Source organism: Scardinius erythrophthalmus, assembly GCF_964197995.2.
Source record: "Scardinius erythrophthalmus genome assembly, chromosome: 9".
Classification (NCBI taxonomy): Eukaryota; Metazoa; Chordata; class Actinopteri; order Cypriniformes; family Leuciscidae; genus Scardinius; species Scardinius erythrophthalmus.
This window is the reverse complement of record NC_138229.1, coordinates 25,385,285-25,408,220: the sequence shown is the minus strand read 5'-3', so window position 1 is coordinate 25,408,220 and position 22,936 is coordinate 25,385,285. Positions and strand designations below refer to the sequence as shown.

Below are 22,936 nucleotides of genomic sequence, written 5' to 3'. Positions count from 1 at the left end.
GTTTTGCAGATGATGGCAGAATTTCGTTCCTGTTGAATGACGATTTAAAGCAACAGAGCAGTATGTTCTACACCTCCCTTTAAGAGAACTGAAGATGTGTTTGTGGCTGAACAGGCTTCAAAATCAGTGTGGGAAAATAAAACATTATTTTTCTTTTAGGCTGTCATGTTACAGTCTGTAAAACCACAGGGAAAACAATTGTATGGGTACACCTACATATTATATTATGCATACTGCACAAACATAAAAGTAGTTTATGAAGAAGCAGGTAAAGGACGAGTAGGCTACATATCTGTACCCATGGTCAAATGGTAACTCTGCACATATTCGCTCTTTAGATTTGATACAGCTAGGCATCAGCTCTGTCCTTCATGGCAGTAGAATCGCCTTGTCTCACCTGGAGATCGCCTTCTCTTACAAGAGAGGATTACGGAGGTGGTGGAGGGAGAGATAGACTAACAATCCCCCTTCTGCTTTTAGCCCATAGACACAAAGTAGCTACTGAGCAGATCAGCGGGTCACTCACACAAATGACAAGATACAACAGAAACAACAATTTCCAACTTTTCCATAGAAAGTCAATTTCCATATAATACCTGATATATCTGATAGCTATTAACCATAGGCTATATATTGAAATGCTTATTTTCACCACAACAGACAAAATATATCAAGAACAGCACATTTACTGTGTCCACTGCATGTCTACTATACCAGTTAGTCCTTTTTTGTGGCAATATACAGACAGACAACCAATTTGGCTACTGGACGTTTAAAATGAGGAGGCTACAGTCCACTTAGAGCTCATGCTAAGAGTCAAATCAGAACCATCAGTCCCAAATGTCTCATAGCATCATGCCACAAGTGACACTGCCCTCTAGTGGATAACTGACATTATTCCATTATCATTATGAACTGGTAAAAAACATCAAAATGGTGGCAAGAACATTGACTGAGAAACACATGAAAATAAACTAAACATCTTCCTCTCAGACGGACAAAGAACTGAGCAACAGTACAGGAGCAACAAGGACTGAAGGTCTCTCAGCATAAAGTCAATGAACCTTTTACTTTTTCAGAAATTGATTTATTTAATAGGTAATTGGTTAAAGTCGGGATGAAAAGGATTGTCTTTCCCCTCTGTGTGTGACATACAGGGTGAATTCAGGTAAAGTGGGCCACTTTTGGTTAAACGAGTATGCCTAATTTAGTTTCTTTCTTTTTTTACTCAGACAGCATGTTTAGTAAAGACGTGAACGAAAATAAAACCTTTATATTTTTTTATTTGTTTGCGGCTGTTTACAAAAATAGTGAATTGTGAAAATTACTTTTATGGAACAACTTTTACAAGTCTTTGCATTTCAAAATTCCTGTTGGAAACTTGTGCAGTGGCTCATTACTGCCCTTCTGTGGCCTGAATGAGATGACACTTCACTTGCCTCGAACTGAGTATAATTGTATGTTTTAAAAACGCTGCTTTCTTTTTATTATTATTATTGAGAACATTATATAAACAAAGAAATAAGCAGTCAATGTAGAAGAAATAGAAAAAAAAAAAAGATACAAGACGGGTATATAACTCTACCTCTAAATTATTTGTTATTGAGAACATTGATAATGATTTTTCTTTACTTTGGGAAAATGTTTTGTTTGGAATTGTTGATTGTAAAAAAAAGAGCATTTACAGAAAAACAAAAAACAAAGGTTGATTTGGCACTGTGCAAAAAGGGATTAAGGCATTTTCTTATTTTTTCTTACACTGCACTACCTACCTCTCAAAACTTCTGTTCATGATTCATAACTGAAATGAAATCACCCTTGTGCACATCTTAATCGTTAATTCTTTGTTTTGCAGTGAAATATGTCCAAAAGACACCACACACAAAATATATCAGCACTGTAAGTATGCTGCGCTCTCTGTTTTCTCTTTTTAGTCACTGTTTTCAGTTTTATAATATCTTACTCTATATTCATTTTAGTCATAAAAAATGATTTTTCAATAGGAAAACTGCCTTTGACCAACAATTTAACCATCATGTTTTCTTTTATCCTTTTCATCCCGAACCCCTTCCTTTAGAAATTGCTTTGGCAGTCACCTCCAGTAGGGATCCCAGCTGTCCAAATATAATTTAGGTGCTGGACTGGCAGGACGACCTAGAACATTACCTCATGATCACGGAGCTCCCCTTGCCAAGCTTGGATATGCATAAATTCCTGAAACTCAACAGAGGTGTCCGCAAGGAGCACACAGCACAGCACATTATGCGGAAGGTTATTTATGCCATTAGCGTTTGCTGTTATCAGGGTGTTTTTCATGGCGACATCTAGCTGACAAACCTGCTCATAAACTTGAGCACACTGGAGGTCAAATTAATCGACTTTGGGTGTGCGGACCTCATGAGGGATTCTGCCTATATGTCCCTCCGTAGTATGTATTATGCACCGCTTTGCTATTAAATTAATCAGAACACTAAATCTCATCTGGTATATAGTCAATATACTTCTGTTTATAAACATCATACAAAATGTCTTTCCTCCAGGCACAACACCATACATACCCCCAGAGTATTATGACATGGGCAAATACCATGCAAAACCCACAACAGTGTTTTCACTAGGGGTGCTTCTGTTCACAATGGTGCATGGACGTGATCCAACAGCCCAGGACCAGTACGACCTCGCAAACAATGACTGGTTCAGATTTGTTGTGTCATGAGGTTATATATAATGTTAATCAAAGAATAAATGAGTAAATTGTTGTTTAACCTATTCAGTCAGCTTTGTGTCTGGCAGGCTGACATGAGTGGCCTTTCCATCGCTTCACATAGGCCTTAAATATTGTAAATAGTTGTACACTTTTTATACCATACCTGCACTTACACCGTGCCTATACATTGGACAGAACAGTTGCATCACATCGCAACAGATGGCGCTGTCTACACCCGATGCGACAGTTACTGTTGCAAATCCATTTGTTCTTCTTGTCAGAAGTAGTGTGAGTGCTTGGAGTATGTCAGAAATAAAACGGGTGTTCTAGAATTTGCTGTGTCGTGTCTGGCTGGCTGCAGTGTAGACAGCATCACTGATTAAAGTGGGTTCTATTTGCTTTTGGATCGTTCGCGTCTGGTATACACAGTGTTAGGCCTTTTTACTGGTGATATTACTTGCTTAGGGATGTTTAAATATAATTGTAACAAGGTTTGTTGATAAGGGAAGACGGAGGCGGGAACCAGTGAACATTTAATAGGAACAATTTAATCACCAAAATAAACACAAAACGAAAGTAAAGCGGCAGCCCCACACAGACGACTGCCGCACACAGATAAACAAAACACAACGTTAAAGGGATAGTTCACTTTGAAATTAAATTTTGGTATGTTTTAGCTTACCTGAAGAGGGCATCCAAGATGTAGGTGTCTTTTTTTCCGCAGTAGTTTCAATTTTGATATTTTTAGGTCAAACCGTTCTTGTCTGTCAGTCATATAATGCAGGTCTATAGTTACTCTCTCAAAGAGCATGCACAAAGTCCAAATTAAAACAATTCCCCATCGTAAGTACACATTGATGGCCTAAGACACGAAACGAGCGGTTTTTGTGAGAAAACGAACAGTATTTATATCGTTTTTACCTCTTATAACACAACCACATCGAGGTGATCTGTAGTCGCGGGCGCTTCCTGCTGTGTGACGTGTGCGCATAGATACACTAGAGCTGTGTCCCAAAGTGAAGGCTGCATCCTTCGAAGGCCGTATTTGAAGGCCGGATGGCCGTATTTGAAGGCCGATTGCGTCACCGTGGGGCGACGAAGGACGTCCCAATTCAAAGGCTGCATCCTTGGAAGGTCGCATTTGAAGGCCGATTGCGTCACCGCGGCTCGATGAAGGCTGTCCCAATTCAGTTCTGCATCCTCCGAAGGCCGTATTCGAAGGCCGGTTGCATCATCGCGCCGCGACGAAGGCTTCCCTGATTCAAAAGCGACGCCAAATGCACCCTTCGTTTCCCAGTGAAAAGAAGGATACATAAATGGACACTTAGCGGCCTATTCTACCCCATAAGTCATTGCGCGCCGTTGACGACAGCATTTATTTATTTATTTTTAAAGGCGGCCGAGACTAGAGATCGGTGGTGGACAGCAAATTCACATTTAAATGTAAGTATTATGTTTTCATTTACTCAAAAAGCTAGCAAAACCAGAGTTAAAGTTTCTTATAAACTTCTTTAACTCCTTCGTCACCATTGCGTGGCTACATTTATCAGGTAGTTTTAGGCAAAACTTGTGGTAATAACGTTATTAGTTTAACGACCTATTTGTAATATTTGCACTTGTGTATTATAAAAAATATCACTCACCCAATAAAGCCCAAAACAATAAGAAAAGCAGTAGATAAGGCAATGGGATTTCACTTTTATGTGTTTTTGTAGTGCTGTCATGCAAGCTATGTGGTTTTAACCAAATTTTAGTATACAGAAATATGATTTCTTAAGTATTTTGTATGCGTGTCTTGATGTGTCATATTTTTCAGTGTTAACAATGCACTTAAGATTGCTCCTCTGTGTTAAGTACCCTTTTCTGCTTTTTTTTAGAACAATTCAGGAAAAAATGGGTGTATATACAGTATATATATATATATGAAAAGTAATACACACATCTTTGCTAAAAATGTATTGTCCTGTTGTTGTTAACAAGCCATGGTTCATTTGCTCTGCCCTTAGGATTGCAAGTGTCCTGGGACAGGTGAGGGTGTGAGTGGGAAACCCACTGCTGAAACTTGGCCCTGGTTTGTCCTCATGGATGAGGCGTTGGGACAGAGGCATTGCACCAACCCCCCTGTCCTCATCGCCTCAATCCCTGAGGACGCACCAGGGCCGAGTTCAGTAGTGGGTACCCACGGTGAGGAGGAGCCGGGGCAGCAGCACCAGCCCCACCAGTAGCACCAGCAGGAGCACCAGCACCAGCACGAAGGCGGCGAGACAGGACGGGTTTTTGGACTTGATCAGAGAAGAAATGCAACTACAGAGGGAGGCAGAGGCGAGGAGAGCACAGGAAAGAAGGGAGAGGATGGACAGGCTGTTTTCTCTTCTTGAGAGAATGATTGAAAAATATATACATTTTCTACATATTCTTGTTGAACTTTTTTCACTTTTATTTTTTAAAATAAAAATTATGTACATTTTATTTTTATGCAACTTTAATTGTGTAAATAAAAGAGAATGAATTGTTCTGGACATTGTTTATTTTTGTAATGACAGTAATACTTTCTGCATGAAACAAATTCTATACCTTTTTATTTTTTCAAATAAAATTGGTAAATGAAAGTCATTTGTTCTATAGGCTACATTAAAGTACTTTTTCCAACTATTTACAAAATACGTTAAACATATCAAAGTCAACATAAACATTTAATTTTACAATACATAAAATAAGAAAAAAATGATGTAGACTCTATTGAGCTGAACTGCTGGACCGGGATGGGCTGCCCCTGGTAAGGCCTCCTGCTGGTGGGACATCATCTGGGATGGTCTCCAGAGCGTTTGAGTGCATATTTCCACTATCCACTAAGTTGGCTACCAACAGGTTTGCAGGGCTGATTCAATCGACGGCTTTCTGAAAAAAGTACTTTTAATAACTACTGCATTTATATTAGGCTACTACTGCATTACTGCGTAGGCTATGCTGCATTTTACTTCTGTATATTTTCAATATACAGTAATATCTGGTTGTTACATTATATACTTTTGTGTAGTTTAATCATATTGTGATGTGAGGGAAAAAAGTACTTCAGTAGGTTACTTGTTACTTCACATTTGTAAGTGAATACTTAACGAAATATGCAGTTCCGAAAATTAAAGTAACAAAATGTAGGCTTATTGTCACAATATTAACTAACTACAACTACAGCAGCCTCCCATTTCAAAGGGTGGATCTGACGCGCTCGGACCCGTCTAGCCTACGAAGGATTGTTCTTGTCGCCTGGCAACTGTGACAGCTGCAGATGACGAGCGCGAGAAATACTGGACTTTTTATATTCAACTGGGTTTTGTATTCAAACAGGGCTAAACTGAAAATACATGATCCTAAATACGGGGCTAAAAAATCCTCACCATGTCCTCCAGTAAAATATAAACCATAAAAATGACAATAGCCAATTCTGGCTCCATAGCTGTTTACTCAGTTATCAAAATGAATGATCGGGATAGTGCTGTCTTCTCGCACCGTTGCTTGGCGCCTGGAGCGGTGATCGGGAACACCTGGTTGCACAATTAGGAAATCCTAGGAAGGCTACATGGTGCGTCCTTCAGAGGACGCATAGGCTGCATCCTTGAAGTCTGCGTCCTTCAAAGGATGCAGCCTTCAACATTGGGACACAGCTTAGATGTCGCCTTGGCTACGGCAGTTCAGAACCATAGACAGTATATAAACTGGACACAGCGACCCCATAGGTTTCAACGGAGAGAAGTTGAAGCACATAAGGAGCAGTCATTTCCTGATTGCCAAGCGTACTGCGCAGACTCAAACTGAGCTTGACGACGGGGATGTGACGTGAGCAGCCTGCCTGACAGTTGTAAGTTTTCTAGCAGCTGTGCCAGACGAAATCGGAACCATTCCCTTCCGAATCTTGCAGAGACGGAGAGTGTGAGAAGGAGCTATCCATGAGCTAGGAGCAGGAGCAACGTCATGACTCTCTATGGGCTTCTCCTTTGACTTTATCGGACTTTATGCCTCCGCGTCCCCCAAATTGCCCGCGAGCTTCTCTTCCTGTCTCTACGGTAATTTCCAGAGAGTCGCATGGTTTTGACGCAATCGTTAGCCTACTTTTACAAAAACTGCTTCTACGGGGCCATAACGTAAGATACAAGGTAATGGAGCCTTTTATACATTGTTGTGTTTCTTTAGAAATAAATAATGGACAAATGGAGTCTTTAAACGCCTCAGATGTAAAGTTATTCGCTGTCAAAGTGACGCCAAAATGAATGGAAGTCAATGGGATGCTAACAGCAGGTGAAGGCTTGTTAGCCAATGGCGGCTCCCGGGGGTACCTTCAAACTAATACGAAACGCTTACCCACTGTTCAGAACGAATGTCTTTAGTTTAATGCGACAGAATGTCGTTAGTTTAATGCGACATCTAGTGTATCTATGCGCACACATCTATGCGCACACGTCACACAGCAGGAAGCGCCAGCGACTTCAGATCACTTCGACGTGGTTGTGTTATAAGAGGTAAAAACGATATAAATACTGTTCGTTTTCTCACAAAAACCGCTCGTTTCGTGGCTTAGGCCATCAATGTGTACTTACGATGGGGAATTGTTTTAATTTGGACTCTGTGCATGCTCTTTGAGACAGTATTCTCTTGGTCGGCGTTGCGTCACAAATCATGTGACCTGCGTAGCAACAAGCCGCGAAGGGTAAAACAAACCGATGGCAAAGCCCGAGGCAAATCAAAAAGGTATCTATTCACGGAAGTTTTGCTGTGGACTATGTCAATTATGGATACTAACGGACTACTTTGTATTAATGATGAATGGTCTTTGTATGCGAATGTATATTGGTGGTGAGAAGTGAATGTAATAAAACACTCATGTAATTAAGCGATTTGTGACTAACTACCTGTGAAAGGCGCTATATGAATACAGATCTTCTATTACAAAATGTCTTATCAACAGTCTCCTAGCGTCTGTAAAAAAAAAAAAAAATATTGCATCACATTAAGTGTATTTTGATTGTCAAAACATTTTAGTAACTAATCTGAATTTTATTAGGTTTAGTGACAACATGTTACAATGTTTACATGGCACAATTTCTGGTAAGCTTAGCTAACGTTACGCTTTTTTATTATTTCAATTCAATTATTGGGATTTGATTTAATATTGACTCATTTGGATAAATATTAGGTAGGCTACGCAAGATAGGCATTAATTTTTCTCAAGAAAAAAACAACTCGCCTAATGCTGAAAACATGATACAGAGAGCCCCATCAGCTGGCAGTATTATTCATATTTAGCAAAATACTCCCTATAGCTCTTTTTTTCTAGCCAACTAACGTTACGTGCCATATCCATATTATGGTCATCAAATGGATTTCCTGAGGTAAATGCAATGTGACATTCTCCAGCTGTTTTACTGACCCCTTTGTTTGATTGATTGGTCGATGATGAAATATACATTTCGGTAAGTTGTAAGGTATCTTTCAACATTGTTCATTCGTGTTTATTTACTGTCAGCTAGTAGAGAAGATCGGTTGGTTCACGTGCCGCTAGGGATCTGTCGCGTCCTTATCTAACGTTACTGTCTATGGTCGCGTCACATTTACAAGCGCCAAAACGCTATTTGTTGTCTGAATTTCGTAATAAAAGTGACAGATCTGATAGTTGAGATTGTTGTTGTTGCAACCAACACCACAACAGTTTTTCGGCATGATTTGCAACCAAAGGAAAAGAGTTAGGTACTCGTTTGTCTTCCGCTTCGTGTGTTGCTTAATGGCGGGCGCTTGTTTGTTTTACCCTTCGCCGTGGTTGCTATGCGTGCGCAGTGCATTATGGGAGCACAAGTCCCGGATGTCCGACCTCGAGAATCCATATTCCTGCATGAAATGACTGACAGACAAGAACGGTTTGACCTAAAAATATCAAAATTGAAACTACTGCGGAAAAAAAGACATCTACATCTTGGATGCCCTTCAGGTAAGCTAAAACATAACAACATTTAATTTCAAAGTGAACTATCCATTTAAGTTCAGGCCTGGTCCTCTCTCTCCCTCACTGTTTGTCGCTCCTCTTTTTTTATTCATCCAGATCTCCATCCGTGAGACTCGAGGCAAAAGAGACTTGGAGTTCAAGAAAGGATACGTGTGAAATCACCCCTATTTTAATTAATGATAGACCCCAATATATTTCTTTATATGCAGATGATGTGCTTCTGTATATCAAAGCCAGAGTTGTCCATTCCACCTCTCTTGAACCTTTTAGAATCGTTTAACAAATAATCAGGTTTCACAATACATTGGGATAAAAGTGAGTTAATGCCTTTAACTTCGGATATCGACACAATTTTTCAAAATTCGATCCCATTTAAAATTGCTCACAATTCATTTAAACATTTGGGAATCACAATTACAAGGAGGGCAGATGCATTATTCAAGGCGAATTGGCATATAAAAATGAATCAGCTAAAAGATAATATTCCATTTTGGAGGACATTACCTATGTCCAAGGCAGGAAAGATCAATGCAATCAAAATGGTGACTCTCTCGATTTTTATATTTATTTTCTTCCATTCCAGTTCTGATACCTGTCAAGCTATTTGCAAAATTAGAGTCTATTATTATTATTTCATTTATATGGAATTATAAAGCTGTCAGAATATCCAAAAAGCATCTGTGTAAGCCAAAAGCAAAAGGAGGATTTAGTCTTGTAATGTAGCCCACTTCAGATGTTACTATTGGGCCGCTAATTTACAGTTCATGTAGGAAGACATCTTTAGAAGCTTTGTTGAATAGTCCAGTAAAAATGTAATCAAGATCTTATAATGAGAATTTAATAATAAATAATTCCCTTAAAATATGGAAGCGGATTGAATAATTTTTGGATCTTCCACATATATATTTCGGCAGCCCAATTTGTAAAAAACATGCCTTCACTCCAGGCTTACATGACAAGGTTTTCTCCCAATGGAAGCAAAAGGGTTTAATTTCCATAAGGGACTTGTATATTGAAAATAAATTTGGTTCATTTACCCAACTTTAATTAAAATATGATCTTTTATCTACAAATTTTTTCTGGTATTTACAAATTAGGGATTTTACAAGGAAACATAGGCTTTGAAACTCTAAGTAATCGTCCAGTGGAACAAGGTTCTGTTTCTTTTTTATAAGCTCTATTACTAGACAAAGTGAACACAAACACTGTTCATATTAAGCAAGAATGTGAGAAGGAACTTGCTGTAGAATTGTCGAGTGATTCATGGGAAGGTTGTCTTAATAAAATTCATGAATGTTCTATTAATGCTAGACATGCTGTGATCCAATTTAAAGTTATCCAAAGACTTCATTGTTACCCCTCGAAGATGTAAGTTGCGAAGCATTACAAAGTATGCAAGTACGTGTGGCCATGCAGGTGTATGAGTATACATGTGTTTGTATGGGTATATGGGGTGTGTAAATGTATGTAATGCACATAGATGTATATATAGTTAGGTGTATATACATGTATGATATACGTATGTATATATTACTATGCATTATCAAAGTAATTTTATTCATTCATTTTTGTTTATTTTATTTTTCCTCATGTTTATATATTCATATATTTACTATATTTACGCAGTCTGTCACATACTCATTTAGTTTCTTGGAGTACAAAGTGTAGGACTTGTACTTATAAGATCTACGAATGAGGGCAGGGGGGAGGTTTTATTTCTGTCACTTATTGTAGAACATATTGTGATTGTTATTAATGTTTCCCTGCTTACGAAAAGCAAAATAAAAATATAAAAAATAAAAAAAAGGAAGGAGACGTGGAGCTGGGGAGACTGGGCAGAACCAGTGGTGACAAAGTAGACAGGAGACTGGATGGCATGGGACCAGCGGAAACTGAACTGAACAGGCGTAATCAGTGCCATCATATATCCCCATAGAGTCAGAGTATCTCTGAACTGCAAGGCTTGTGGGTTGCTTCCAGTCAGCAGTGGTGAGAATTTACCAACAGTGGTCCATGGAGGGACAAACCGGCGACAGGGTGTTGAGTGTCCAAGGCTCATCAATGCACGAGGGCAACGAAGGCTATCCTGTCTGGTCCGAGCCAACAGAAGTTCTAGTGTTGCACAAGTCACACAAAGTTTTAATGATGGTTTTAGGAGGAATGTATCTCAATAAACAGTGCATTGCACTCTGCTGCATATGGGGCCGCATAGCAAACCGAGTCCCTATTACCCCTTTTCCACCAAGGCAGAGCTGGTGCTGGTTCGGAGCCAGAGCCTAGTTTCAAATCGGTTCTTTGTTTTTCCACCGCCAAATGCACCAGCTCCGAACCAGTAAAACTGGTTCTTAAGTAGCACCAAATCATTGCAGGGTCTAAAACGGAGCCAAGAAAGAACCGCTTGCGTCAGGGGCTGGGGGCGGGGTTACCGTGACCAACAAGACGAATAGAAACTTGTGACCACCATTTTTAAATAGCAGCTAGTCGAGCTAATAGCAGCTCGATTATAATATCCATCTATGTAAGTTACGGCGAGCTGCACGAACGCGTTGGATTCCGATGTATTTTTGCAAATCCATGAGCATCCATAGTATTGCAACGTCCGTTATTGTTGATGGCTTGTTCGAGATGCATCGGAGCGGCAGGGACCGATCGGAGTTGCGGGGTGTTTGGAGAGCACACGACTCCTTGTGCTTTTAGATCGCTATCGCAGTGCTTTGATGTCATGCGGCGATCGATCTGCGAGAAGCCGATGCATCTCGAACAAGCCTGGCGTGTTTGGCGCTACCGCACTAGCGGTTGCTGGGCAACATGAGACGTATACAGTGACGTAAGATCTGGCTCTGTTGTGGCTCTCTAGCCGGTGGAAAGGCAAACCGGTTCTTAGTAAGCTCGTCAGTCGAACCAACTCTGGCTCTGAACCAGCACCCGGTTCTTGTTGGTGGAAAAGGGGTATATGATGACCCCTGTCCACCATCAAAAGCACCTACAATGGGCACACGAGCATCGGAACTGGACCTTGGAGCAATGGAAGAAGGTCGCCTGGTCCGATGAGTCCTGTTTTCTTTTACACGTGTGCGGCATTTACCTGAGGATGTGATGCACTGTGGGACGATGACAAGCCGATGGAGGGAGTGTGATGCTCTGGGCAATGTTCTTCTGGGAAACCCTGGGTCCGGCCATTTATGTGGAGATAATTTGACAAGTGCCACCGACCTAAACATTGTTGCCGACCAGGTAAACCTCTTCATGACAATGCTGTTCCCTGGTGGAAGTGGCCTCTTTCAGCAGGATTATCCACCCTGCCACAAGTCAAGTCGTCACCTTTATTTATATAGTGCTTTATACAATACAGATTGTTTCAAAGCCTCTTTACAGAGATAAACAGGAAAATAATGATTCAATGATGCAAACAGATCAGTTCGGCTGTAAAGCAGCTCTAAAAAGAAAATAGTGTCATTGTTCAGATGAAGTCAGCTGTTCACACTGCACACATTGTTCACAGGGCCGGATTAACAATTTCCTGTGCCCTGGGCAACAAGACTCAAGGCCCCCCGTAGTTAGGGGGGTTCGGGGGCATGCTCCCCTGAGAAAATTTGGATTTCTCTGACCTACATATGTGCAATAGGGCTTGGGCGTCGTGACGTCATACTTGGCGTGGCGGCCATGTTGATGGCCTCGCGAATGTAAACATACAGCAAGTCAACGGGGAGAAGCAGAGTTGGGAGAAAGAAAAAAAAAGTTAAAATCCCGAAAAGGATGTGGAATTTACGGGGATACGTTAAATAGGGAAGCAAGGGACCAGTATGTGGACAAAATCGGAAAAAGAAGTGTAGTTAGTAGCCGTCAACCTTCCCGTTTTTTCCGGGTTTATCACGTATTTGAGCTCTTTTCCCGCTGTCTTCCCGTTTTAGTATTTACCTATAAAATATCCCGACAAATTACAATTTCAACATTCATCTTTCTGTTGCTATCCCTCCGCAAAACTGCAGCATTAACTATGCGAGTTGTGAAGCTAGGTCTAACGTGACTTTGCTTGCAGATTGGCGTGAAATCGTGCTCTCACAACAACCACGCTGTTATCTAAAAAAAGGCCAATATCACGCTAAGGTTGCCTTCAAGTAAGCAAAACGATGCTTTGAAAACATCTGTTTTTCTGGAAGGGCAAGGGTGTAGCAACAGGACAACAGTACAGAGACTGACAGGTCCGATGGAAGGGCTAACATTAATGTTATGATAGTAAGTTATTAAAATACGGGATATTTTACAGGAAAATTTGTCCACATAACTTACTGGTCCCTGGTTTCCCTATTTAACATATCCCCGTAAATTCCACATCCTTTTCGGGATTTTAACATCTTTCTTCTTTCTCCCAACTCTGCTTCTCCCCGTTGACTTGCTGTATGTTTACATTCGCGAGGCCATCAACATGGCCGCCACGCCAAGTATGACGTCACGACGCCCAAGCCCTATTTAGGACTTTTGAAGGCCAAAAAATTATAAGAAATAGACTAGCTTTAAAACCTTGTCATTAGATTATTTGTCAATACCTGCTCTCTCCTCATCTTCATATTTCTTTTTCTCTCAGTCTTCTTATCCTGGCCTGTTTCTACCCCTCCTAAAGCTGAACTTTGACTGATAGTCTTTTCATTTTCATCTGTGTCAGTGACGAAATTAAACATAGGCTCAACTGATATTTATACGTTTTATGAATCATTTTCTTAGACATGTTAATTTACTCAAGGCTACCAGGAAAGCTGTTGCCTAAGTCAGTATTGACATTAGGAACCTTCTGCAAGAATTGGGATTCGAAAACGTCTGTTTTTAAATGTTACATTTTTTTTTAAATAATACAAATTATAGACTACGTTTAACGCAGTTGGTGGAATTGGCAGACGTTCCCTTAAGCATCGTGCGCTGTGGAAACGCGTCAAAGCATTCTCAGGTATAATTATGCAGCATTAATGCATGAATGATTTTGAACGAATATTTCATCATGTCGATATACAATGGTCACATAATGTTAAAACTAATCTTGCTATTGATATCTTTGTTAGACTACCGACCCTATAGAACAAATGTCCGGCTAATATCGAGCCTGAAATGAACTTTACCTCAACCAGCGGGAGTGCATTTCACGAATTAGTAATCGCTGGCGTTCAGCGGGGAGGGAGGAAAGTCTGCGTGAACCCGCGTAGATGCACTTTATGCAGTGAAGACTGAAAAGAGTTTGATAACTTTATTAAATTTCTGTGAATTTCCTACCTGTCAGGGAGGGCCCCCTAGATCTCATGGGCCCCTGGGCAAGTGCCCAGTTGCCCTAATGGTTAATCCGGCCCTGATTGTTCAGGAATGGTTTGAGGAACATGATGAAGAGTTTTAGGTGTTGCCCTGGCCTCCAAATTCCCCAGATCTCAATCCAATTTGTGGGACGTGCTGGACCATCAAGTTCGATCCACGCCGGCTCCACCTTGCAACCTACAGGACTTGAAGGATTTTCTGCTAATGTCTTGGTTGATAAATTATTGCTATGCTTATGTTATTGCACTCAGTTGTGCTGTCTTAATTAGCTTCACAGCACATTCCTCTGACATACCCACAAAATAGGCTCTAGCAAAAAGTGATTCCTGTCACTTTTGAACCTGCTATGGTCCCAGAGCTCCCCGTGTTGGCCAGCCTGTGCCCGAGCTTCCAGTTTCAACCAATCCTGTACACTTCAATTAATTTTATTTTTAATTGAATTGTGGTAATTACAACATTGCATGAAAGTAATGCATTACATTGCTCATTACTTGAAAAAAGTAACACAGGTTTTCCTATTAATTTTGCTGAAGCAAAAAAACCTGCTTTAATGTAGGCCTATTTTTAATTCTATGAAAATAATTCATTATATTCATACACTGACTTCCCATCACCTATCACGTTTCCCAGGTGGACTGCATTTGAGGCATGAAATGCTAATGTGTTTCTATTGACGGCTACAAAGGTTAGTCTTATGCGAAGCAACTGGTGTTAAATATTGAGGGAGGCTTGGTGAGGAATAGACACATACACTTAAAAAACACACACACAGAGGTGTTGTGACAAGAAAACACAGGTGCTTTTATTTAATTTTGTATCTGGCTCAGATCACCATTTATGAAGATGCAACAGTCAACCATGGATCACTTACAGTCAGAGAATTTAGAGCATCTGTACTAAGCACACAACTTAAATATTCTTATTAACTATATATATATATATATATATATATATATATATATATATAATATTTTATAGTTAGCTATTATTTAAATTAATATTAAACGCACAAGTCTCCTGAGTACACCTGAAATGTTTACAGGTGTCTTTGCAAGTTCTGCTGAGACATAAATAATAATGGCATCTGATAATGATAATTAACACCTACAAAAGCTAATGGTTGGTAAATTACTAGATCTCAAATCACATGCCTTATATCAAGTCACAATGCCTGACTTATTATGGCCACATTATTAATAAATCTACAAAATGTTGTTCATGGCAGATGCTTTGTGGCTGTACCGACATTATTCAGGAATCAGACATCAGTATTTATATTGTTCAGAAGTTGAAGGGTTTATGGGTACATTTTATAAATGAGGTAAGATTACATAAAAAATACTATATTGATAAAACATTTCAATAACTCCAAATTTCAAATCAGAGAAATCACCTGATATCAGTCACGATCATTTAAACTTGCATTAAAAATGTAGCACATATAATATTATATTAAATAGGGATCATACATGAATAGTTGAACTGAACTGAATAGTACATCACAATCAGAGTGCGAATTACCCTACCATAATTGGGGGTACTGCTCCTTCACTTCTTCTATGACCATCATGGTCCACTACCATATCAATCCCCACTGTGATCGCCAAGTGCAACATGTGTTGTGCAACACACATACAAGGTCTAAACATGCGACAAACTGATAATCAGTAGGCTACATAATATCTCATCGTTATTATATATGCAAAAGAGAACTGTTTTGATCAACTCCAAAAAGTTAGAAGTTGATTTTACCTTTACAAGAAGTCTATTGCATTTCAGGGTTTTTCCTGGCTTAAAATAAGGCGGAGGTGGTAAAATAATAATTTATTTTAATAAGATAATTAAATGTGTATTTTTTTTGTAGATCATCAAATAGAATGTGTTTCCCACATTTTTTTGTTGGTGGAGCTTGGTATTTCTAGGGGGGTCCGGGGGCATGTCCCCCCGTACGAAAATTTTGTACATTTTAAAGATAAATTCATTAATCTGGTGCACTTTGAGTCACCCAAATCCACTATTAAAAATAAATAATCCACCTGCAAACCGCCCATATTCTTTGATTTAGAGATCTGCATCTGATCATCACATTACAATTATTCAAATTCGTAGTGTTAAGCATGATAATATGATAACATATCGCACTGAAGTAGGCTGATTTGAAGTAGGCTGATAGTTCTCTATCTCCGTTGCTTCTAGCCACGGTGGTTAAAATGGTACGGTCCACAATAGGGGTGTCTGAAATCGCTTTACATTCAAATGTTCCTGCAGTGAAAATAGGAGTTGACTTGTATTGTAACTGTAATTATACTTTTTCACAATATCAGAAAAATTATCTGACCCCATAAAAAAAATTTTTTTAATGTAAAGATTTGTGTCTTAACTTTGTCTGAAAGCAGCCATTACAGGGACTGGAAAACAAAAAGAGAAAACAGTAATTGACTGAATGTGTTGTTTATATTCAATGACAAAGCAAAGAGGACCAGAGACTTGTTAATATACACAATACTGACATGGTGAGAATTGCAGATGCAGAGGCTTGTCAAGCTTGAATGTTGTTGTTGTTAATGTTACTCAGTGTCCATTATCAAAATTAGGCTCACATTGTTTAGGCTTTATGAATGCTTTTATCTGAAGGTCTTTATGGACCCTTCACAGACTGGGATGACGCATTTCCACAAGTTTTCAGTAGCACCTCAATGCAGTCCACACGATCCAGGGGGCGGGGTTGGATCCACATCTAAGGGGTGGAGATTGGTAGGTTTAGGGGTGGAGATTGGTTGGTTTAGCGGTGAAGATGGGTAGGTTTAGGGGTGGAGATTGGTAGGTTTAGGGGTGAAGATGGGTAGGTTTAGGGGTGGAGATTGGTAGGTTTAGGGGTGAAGATGGGTAGGTTTAGGGGTGGAGATTGGTAGGTTTAGGGGTGGAGATGGGTAGGTTTAGGGGTGGGTTTAGGGATCAGGGGGTGGAGGTGGGTAGGTTCAAGTATATGTAAGGTGGGATCCAACTCCTCCCCCTGGATCATGTTTTCATTTGATTTTTGATTTTATTTCTTCTTTTGTGTAATATTACCATGGAAGTAAATTATAGTGATGTCTTGCCATGCTGAACATGCTGTGTTAAACAGAAAGTGATTACTCAAGATCAACGCGGCACCATTAGAGAATCATTTCAAGTTTTTGTCAACTCTCAATAAATATGTTCAAAGAAAGCATCAATTACAATTAAATTCCCGACAGGCTATTTTTGTTATGTAACCATGCCATGAATAGCTAGCCTACTTTATATGAATACAAAATAATTAAATTAAATGAGAAATCACTTATACTAATTAAATAATTTGTGTAATTTTCAGAATGCACTAAATAAAACAATCAAACCATGCATCAACACTTTAAAATCAGGCTTTAATCAACTTACTTTTACAGCATTCATTATAAGTTTATTATTTACAGTTTTTTTTTTTTTTTTTTTACATTTAACCTGAATATCCAACGCTATACAATGGTAACTTATTGTCTTATAAATGTTACCCAAACTCAACGTGGCCTGGTATTACAAAGAGAATAACCTCTTTGAAAAGAATAAATATTTTTAATGAAAATGATATATTATTTAAACACAGACACAGAAAATCAAATTCCATTTTTTTAGGGTTAAAAAATACATACATACTTAGCAGCATCACATTCAGACACAACTGTGCAACACAATTCTATGCAAATGTAATCATTTAAAGGTAGGGTAGGTAATCCTGTTCAGAAACATTTTTTTTTTATACTGGGTGAAATGGTCCTTCCATTCTGATAGTAGTCAATACATTATGTGTTCAGAAAAAGGAATGAAAAAAATCTGACCTCTGTAGCAGCTGTAGGACAGTAAAAACTCTGACCAATCACTGCCATTCGGTGCGAATGTAAAGAACCAATCAGATGCCTTCATGTCTCGTGCCCGAGCACCACTGCGTGCACAGCCCTGCGTGCACTCATCACATGTCACCGTTCCCGGAAATATTCAGCTCACTACACAGAGTAAGCAGGAGTTTGCGGCACAATGGCTGAGAAAATGCAGCAAAAAGTACCAATGCCAGCTTTGCTACTTTGCTAAACTACTTCCTCGGACCCTGCCCGCACTCTTGAACGACCTCCTCTGCTTCGCCCTCGACCCCGGAGTGGACCTGTCCTCGAACCGACGATGCGGTACTTGTCACCGGAGTGTAACGTTAGTCCTCATCAGAGTCAACAATGTTTTCATCATGGAAACTCTTACATGCAAAACACCGTATATGTTAAGACTCTTACACGAAATTCACCTTCATCACAGTTTAACTGATGGTAATGGAAAAACGTGTATCAATGCAACCTAGCTTTGCCTTATAAATATAGCTCGTTACCTATAGCCTAAATATAGCTCGTTACCGAATCAAACAAAATATATTTTAAACTTTACCAGTATCGATATGCTAGCTTGATAGTGAGTACTAAAAGCCATCATATTTGTTTATATTCATAGTGATAAAGTTAGGTATTTTATTACATGTGATTCTGACATGATGTCACTGCATGCACTGCGCTCCTTCCTCTCCACTCGTCTCAGGTAAATAAATGCATCTTCCAGCTCAGCGGTCGGAGTCGCGCGTTCATGTGTTTTGGGGGCGTGGCTTTGGAAGGAGCCCAGAAGGGAGGGGGTGGAGTGAATGGAAATAATGAGCTGTGTTTACAACAGTCGTGAGAGGTCTACAGACACTCGATTTTTATACTTTCTTTTTCAGAGTACTTACATTTTAATTATGTATTGGTATATAAAGACAGTTTAAAGAAATTTGGAATGTTTTTTTTTTAGAAAAATCTTACCTACCCTAGCTTTAATCCTCAGTGCGACTTGAGTAGAAAGTAGTAGCATCAGTCAGGGGATGATTTCGGTTGCAGGGGTTGCATTTTGGTTGGAAATGAAAGTCGGGTTGACGTCAGAACCCGACTGATGTTGGTTTCTGACGTCAACCCGATTTTTATTTTCAACCACAATATCTGTCCAATGTTGGAGATTAACGTCAATCTGATGTTGGATTCTGACATCAACCTGATTTTCATTTTCAACTATGGGTTTGGTCTTCTTAATGCAAATTTTGTCATTGTTTTGGAGCACATAGATAACAGTAAGGCTAACATTTTCATACTAAAAGCCAAAAAACTTTAAATAGGGCACTATTTGAGGGAACGGCCATTTGGGTGTCTGAAACCATTGTGGACGTTATTGAGTGCACTCTTTCAATCTCACATTCCCATTACTGGAACTGTGTTCTAGAAATACATTTGATATTAATATGAGGGTAGGCAGGCAGGCATAGATTCAGAGGCATAAGGTACTATAAGTATTACATACAACAACTTTTTACTTTGAAACTTAAGTACTTTTAAAAACGAGTAGGCTACTTCTGTACTTTTACTTAAGTAAAAATGGGTCTTTACAACTTTTACTTGTATGGAGTAATATTTGACCAGTAGTATCTGTACTTTCACTCAAGTAAGGAAGTTGTGTACTTTGTCCACCTCTTCTCCTGAGGATGTCATCTATTCTGCAGATATGCAAATGACAAGACTGCAAACTTACCTATAGACAGACCAAAAAGAGGTTTGTTGGCTGATTTATTAATAGCCTTAATGAATCAGTGAAAAACAACACATTAGATTCAGATGAGTAAGTCTAATTATTTAGACAAAATGACACATTATGGCAAAAATAGATAACATTTCTCACAAAACCACCTTAATTTGGCCATTCAAAGTCATATTCATGATTATGAAGTTCATAATGAAGGTTTCATATGACTAACAAAAAAACCTTCATAGTGTCAACATGTATACTAGATTGAAAGAAGACTTTTATGCTCACCAAGACATTCATATTGTGAAATATTATAACATTTTAAAATAACTTCCATTTTAATATATTTTAAAATGTAATTTGCTGTGATGACAATTACTCCTGTCTTCAGTGTCACATGAATCTTCAGAAATCATTTATTATCATTATCAATGATGAAAACGGTTGTGTGTAACGTTCAGTATTATTTGATGAATAGAAAGTTCAGAAGAACAGCATTTTTTTGTAACAATGTAAAAGTCTTTGCTGTCACTTTTGATCAATTGAATGCGTCCTTGCTGAATAAAATAGATACAAATCTTACTGACCCCAAACTTTTGATGTTGTTTAATTTTTTATTCTCTATAGGGATTAAAAAAAGAGAGACAAACCTGGATATATCAGTTCCCTATTCTGTTAAAATAGAGGTGCCACTGTCTCAAGGACTTTGAAAAGCCAATTATCTTTTAACACTGTCAAGATTCTGTTTCCCTTGTCCAACTTGTTACACAGTTAACTCTATGAAGCCTGACCTCTCTTCCTCACCCTCACACTCTGTGATAATGGCAGATGGGGTGACGGTGGCCATGCAGATGGAGGTGTTAGTGTCAACACTGGCTCCGGTCTCTGCACTGGTCATTGTCCCAGTGCTGATGGTATCCATGCTGCCAATGAGCCTACAGCCACAACAGTTTTCCCAGAACAAAGGCATGAAATGTAGCATCTCCTTGTGGAGCTCTTTGCAGCGCAGGCCGAACACCACAGGGCTCAGTGACTGTGCAAAACTGAAGATGACAAAAATGGCCAGCGCCACAGGGAGCGTCTCCTGATGCCGTGAGATGATGATGACGGAGGGCAGGAGGTGCAGGCTTATCTGCAGGCTGTGGATGAGAATGGTGCGGCGGCCTTTACTGTTGGATCGCGTGAAATGGCCAGCACGTGTGCCTTCCAGGTAAATCGCCACATAGCTTACAATGATGAGCAGCACCAGCAATAACAGCAACGCGAAAGCGCTGGCAATGCAAGCTGTGCCTTCCAAAGCTGTAGAGCACTCAGTATCCAGCCCAATTACGTGGTCCCACGGAGAGTGCGCACAGGCTAGGACGGTGAAGACTACGGGGTTGAGCAGGGCGAGAACGCAAGCCACCAGCATGACCCAGCGGTGGAAGCGCTGGACCAGAGTGGGGTAATGGAGTGGCATGCAAATAGACAGACAGGTGCTGACGGACATCAGCGTGAGGGTGATCATCAAACCTCGTGCCATCACCACCTGCAGGTCGAAGAGGATCCAACAAACGATTCGGGAAATAGGCCAACGCAGGCTGCGGAGACCGTGCACGGCTGCGCCCATGATGTTGAAGCCGGACACGCAGACGCAGTGCTGACACAACAGGACGTAACGAGGGTTTTGGCGCAGCTCCTGGTTGTGCCGCACCGTCGCTATAATGAGGGAGGCGAAGAGACCAGTGACAATGAAAGCTCCAAAGTGGACAGATGCTTTAACAGTCTCCAAAAGCCTATTGTTTTCTGCTAGACCGGAGCTAGTGAGCCCTTGGGAAAGAAAAAAAAAAGACATGAAACTGTCAAATGGAGAATGAGAATATTAAGTCAAAACATTTCAGTTACATTATAGCGATAAAATACAACAGGCTTTTTCTGGTGGGTCTAGTGGAGCAGATGATCATGTTGTATTTAAGAAAACAAATCTGACAAATACACATTGACAAATACACAAAAACAAGAAATCCACTCACCTGTTTGATCGCTGGTGTTGGTCATTTTTGGTCTTTCACTTGTTCAAGATTCACATCCAAGTAAATCACATTCAATCTCTGAATCACCTCCTGCCTCGCTTAATCGCTAACAAATTGCTTTTCAGTAGCCTTTCCTGTGGTCTTTGTCAAGCTTGTTTCACAGATACAAATTGCTTGAGTGATTCTCACCTGCAGCCAGCGGTCTAGTCACAGCATCTCAGGTTTCTAACATCCCCCCATGCAAGGTTTTTCCTGTGTTTGACACATGCCATGCAACAGTAATCTACTGAGCGTACAAGAGGTGGGTTTAACCACACGCTCATAAATATCTCAAGTCTCATTACCTCTAGCATGCGTTATTTAAAACGATGAACCAGATCTGAAATGATAATTTGGCACTTCTCCTGTGACTGAATATTTGAGATGCTATTGGTGTTGGCAGGTTTAATGAATTACCATGGTTGTAATGTTATGGGTAAAAGGAATCCATGCAGCAAGAGCTGTGAAAATAATTGGATTGGAATTGGTTTTTCTTAAGAAACTGGTAAAATATTATTTTATTCCAAGGCAAGGCAAGTTTATTTATATAGCACATTTTATACACAATGGCAATTCAAAGTGCTTTACATAGAAGAAATTAAAATAATAAAAAGAAATAGGAATAATTAAAACAGTTTAGAAAAATAAAATAAAATACAGTATAGTACAAACAGTCGGACGGACAGTGGCACAGTGCTCATTCATTAAATGCACAGCCATGCTTAGAGTGAACCCTTGTTATTTCTAGTTGACGTGACCCTAATGATCTGAGTGATCTGTTGGGTTTATTCAGTGAGCATATCTGCAATGTATTGAGGTCCTAGGCCACTGAATGATTTATATACCAGTAATAATACTTTAAAATCAATCCTAAATCTAACTGGGAGCCAGTGTAAAGACCTGAGGACTGGTGTGATATGTTCATATTTTCTAGTTCTGCTCAGAATCCTGGCAGCAGAACAGTATGAGCTGCAAATGTCTTATGGTGTTTTTGGGAAGGCCAGTGAGGAGTCCATTACAGTAATCCAACCTGCTGGTGATGAAAGCATGCACAAGTTTCTCTAAGTCTTGTCTGGAAACAAAGCATCTTATTCTTGCAATATTTTTCAGATGATAGTATGCTGATTTACTTATTGCTTTGACATGACTACTGAAACTAGGTCTGACTCTAGGGACACACCGAGATTCCTGACTTGATTTTTAGTTGTTTGACCCCTAGAGTGAAGGTATGCGTTCACCTTGAGAACTTCATCTTTGTTTCCAAACGCAATGACTTCAGTTTTGTCT

The 22,936-nt window shown here is 39.7% G+C and overlaps 1 protein-coding gene and 1 long non-coding RNA gene across 2 annotated transcripts; one reads left to right on the top strand and one right to left on the bottom strand.

The window, feature by feature from the left end:
- The first annotated feature begins 912 nt into the window (after positions 1 to 912).
- On the top strand, positions 913 to 3,037 carry LOC308695714. Its single transcript, XR_014030731.1, has 4 exons — positions 913 to 1,168; positions 1,856 to 1,899; positions 2,078 to 2,428; positions 2,541 to 3,037. It is a non-coding gene; the product is annotated as an uncharacterized lncRNA (long non-coding RNA).
- A 17,324-nt stretch (positions 3,038 to 20,361) lies between these two features.
- Positions 20,362 to 21,635, bottom strand: LOC308695605 (putative G-protein coupled receptor 148; the record flags this gene model as incomplete). Its single annotated transcript, XM_081373790.1, has 2 exons — positions 20,362 to 21,407; positions 21,611 to 21,635. The coding sequence occupies 2 exons, from the start codon at positions 21,633 to 21,635 to the stop codon at positions 20,362 to 20,364; spliced, it is 1,071 nt and encodes a 356-aa protein (XP_081229916.1).
- Positions 21,636 to 22,936: the final 1,301 nt, after the last annotated feature.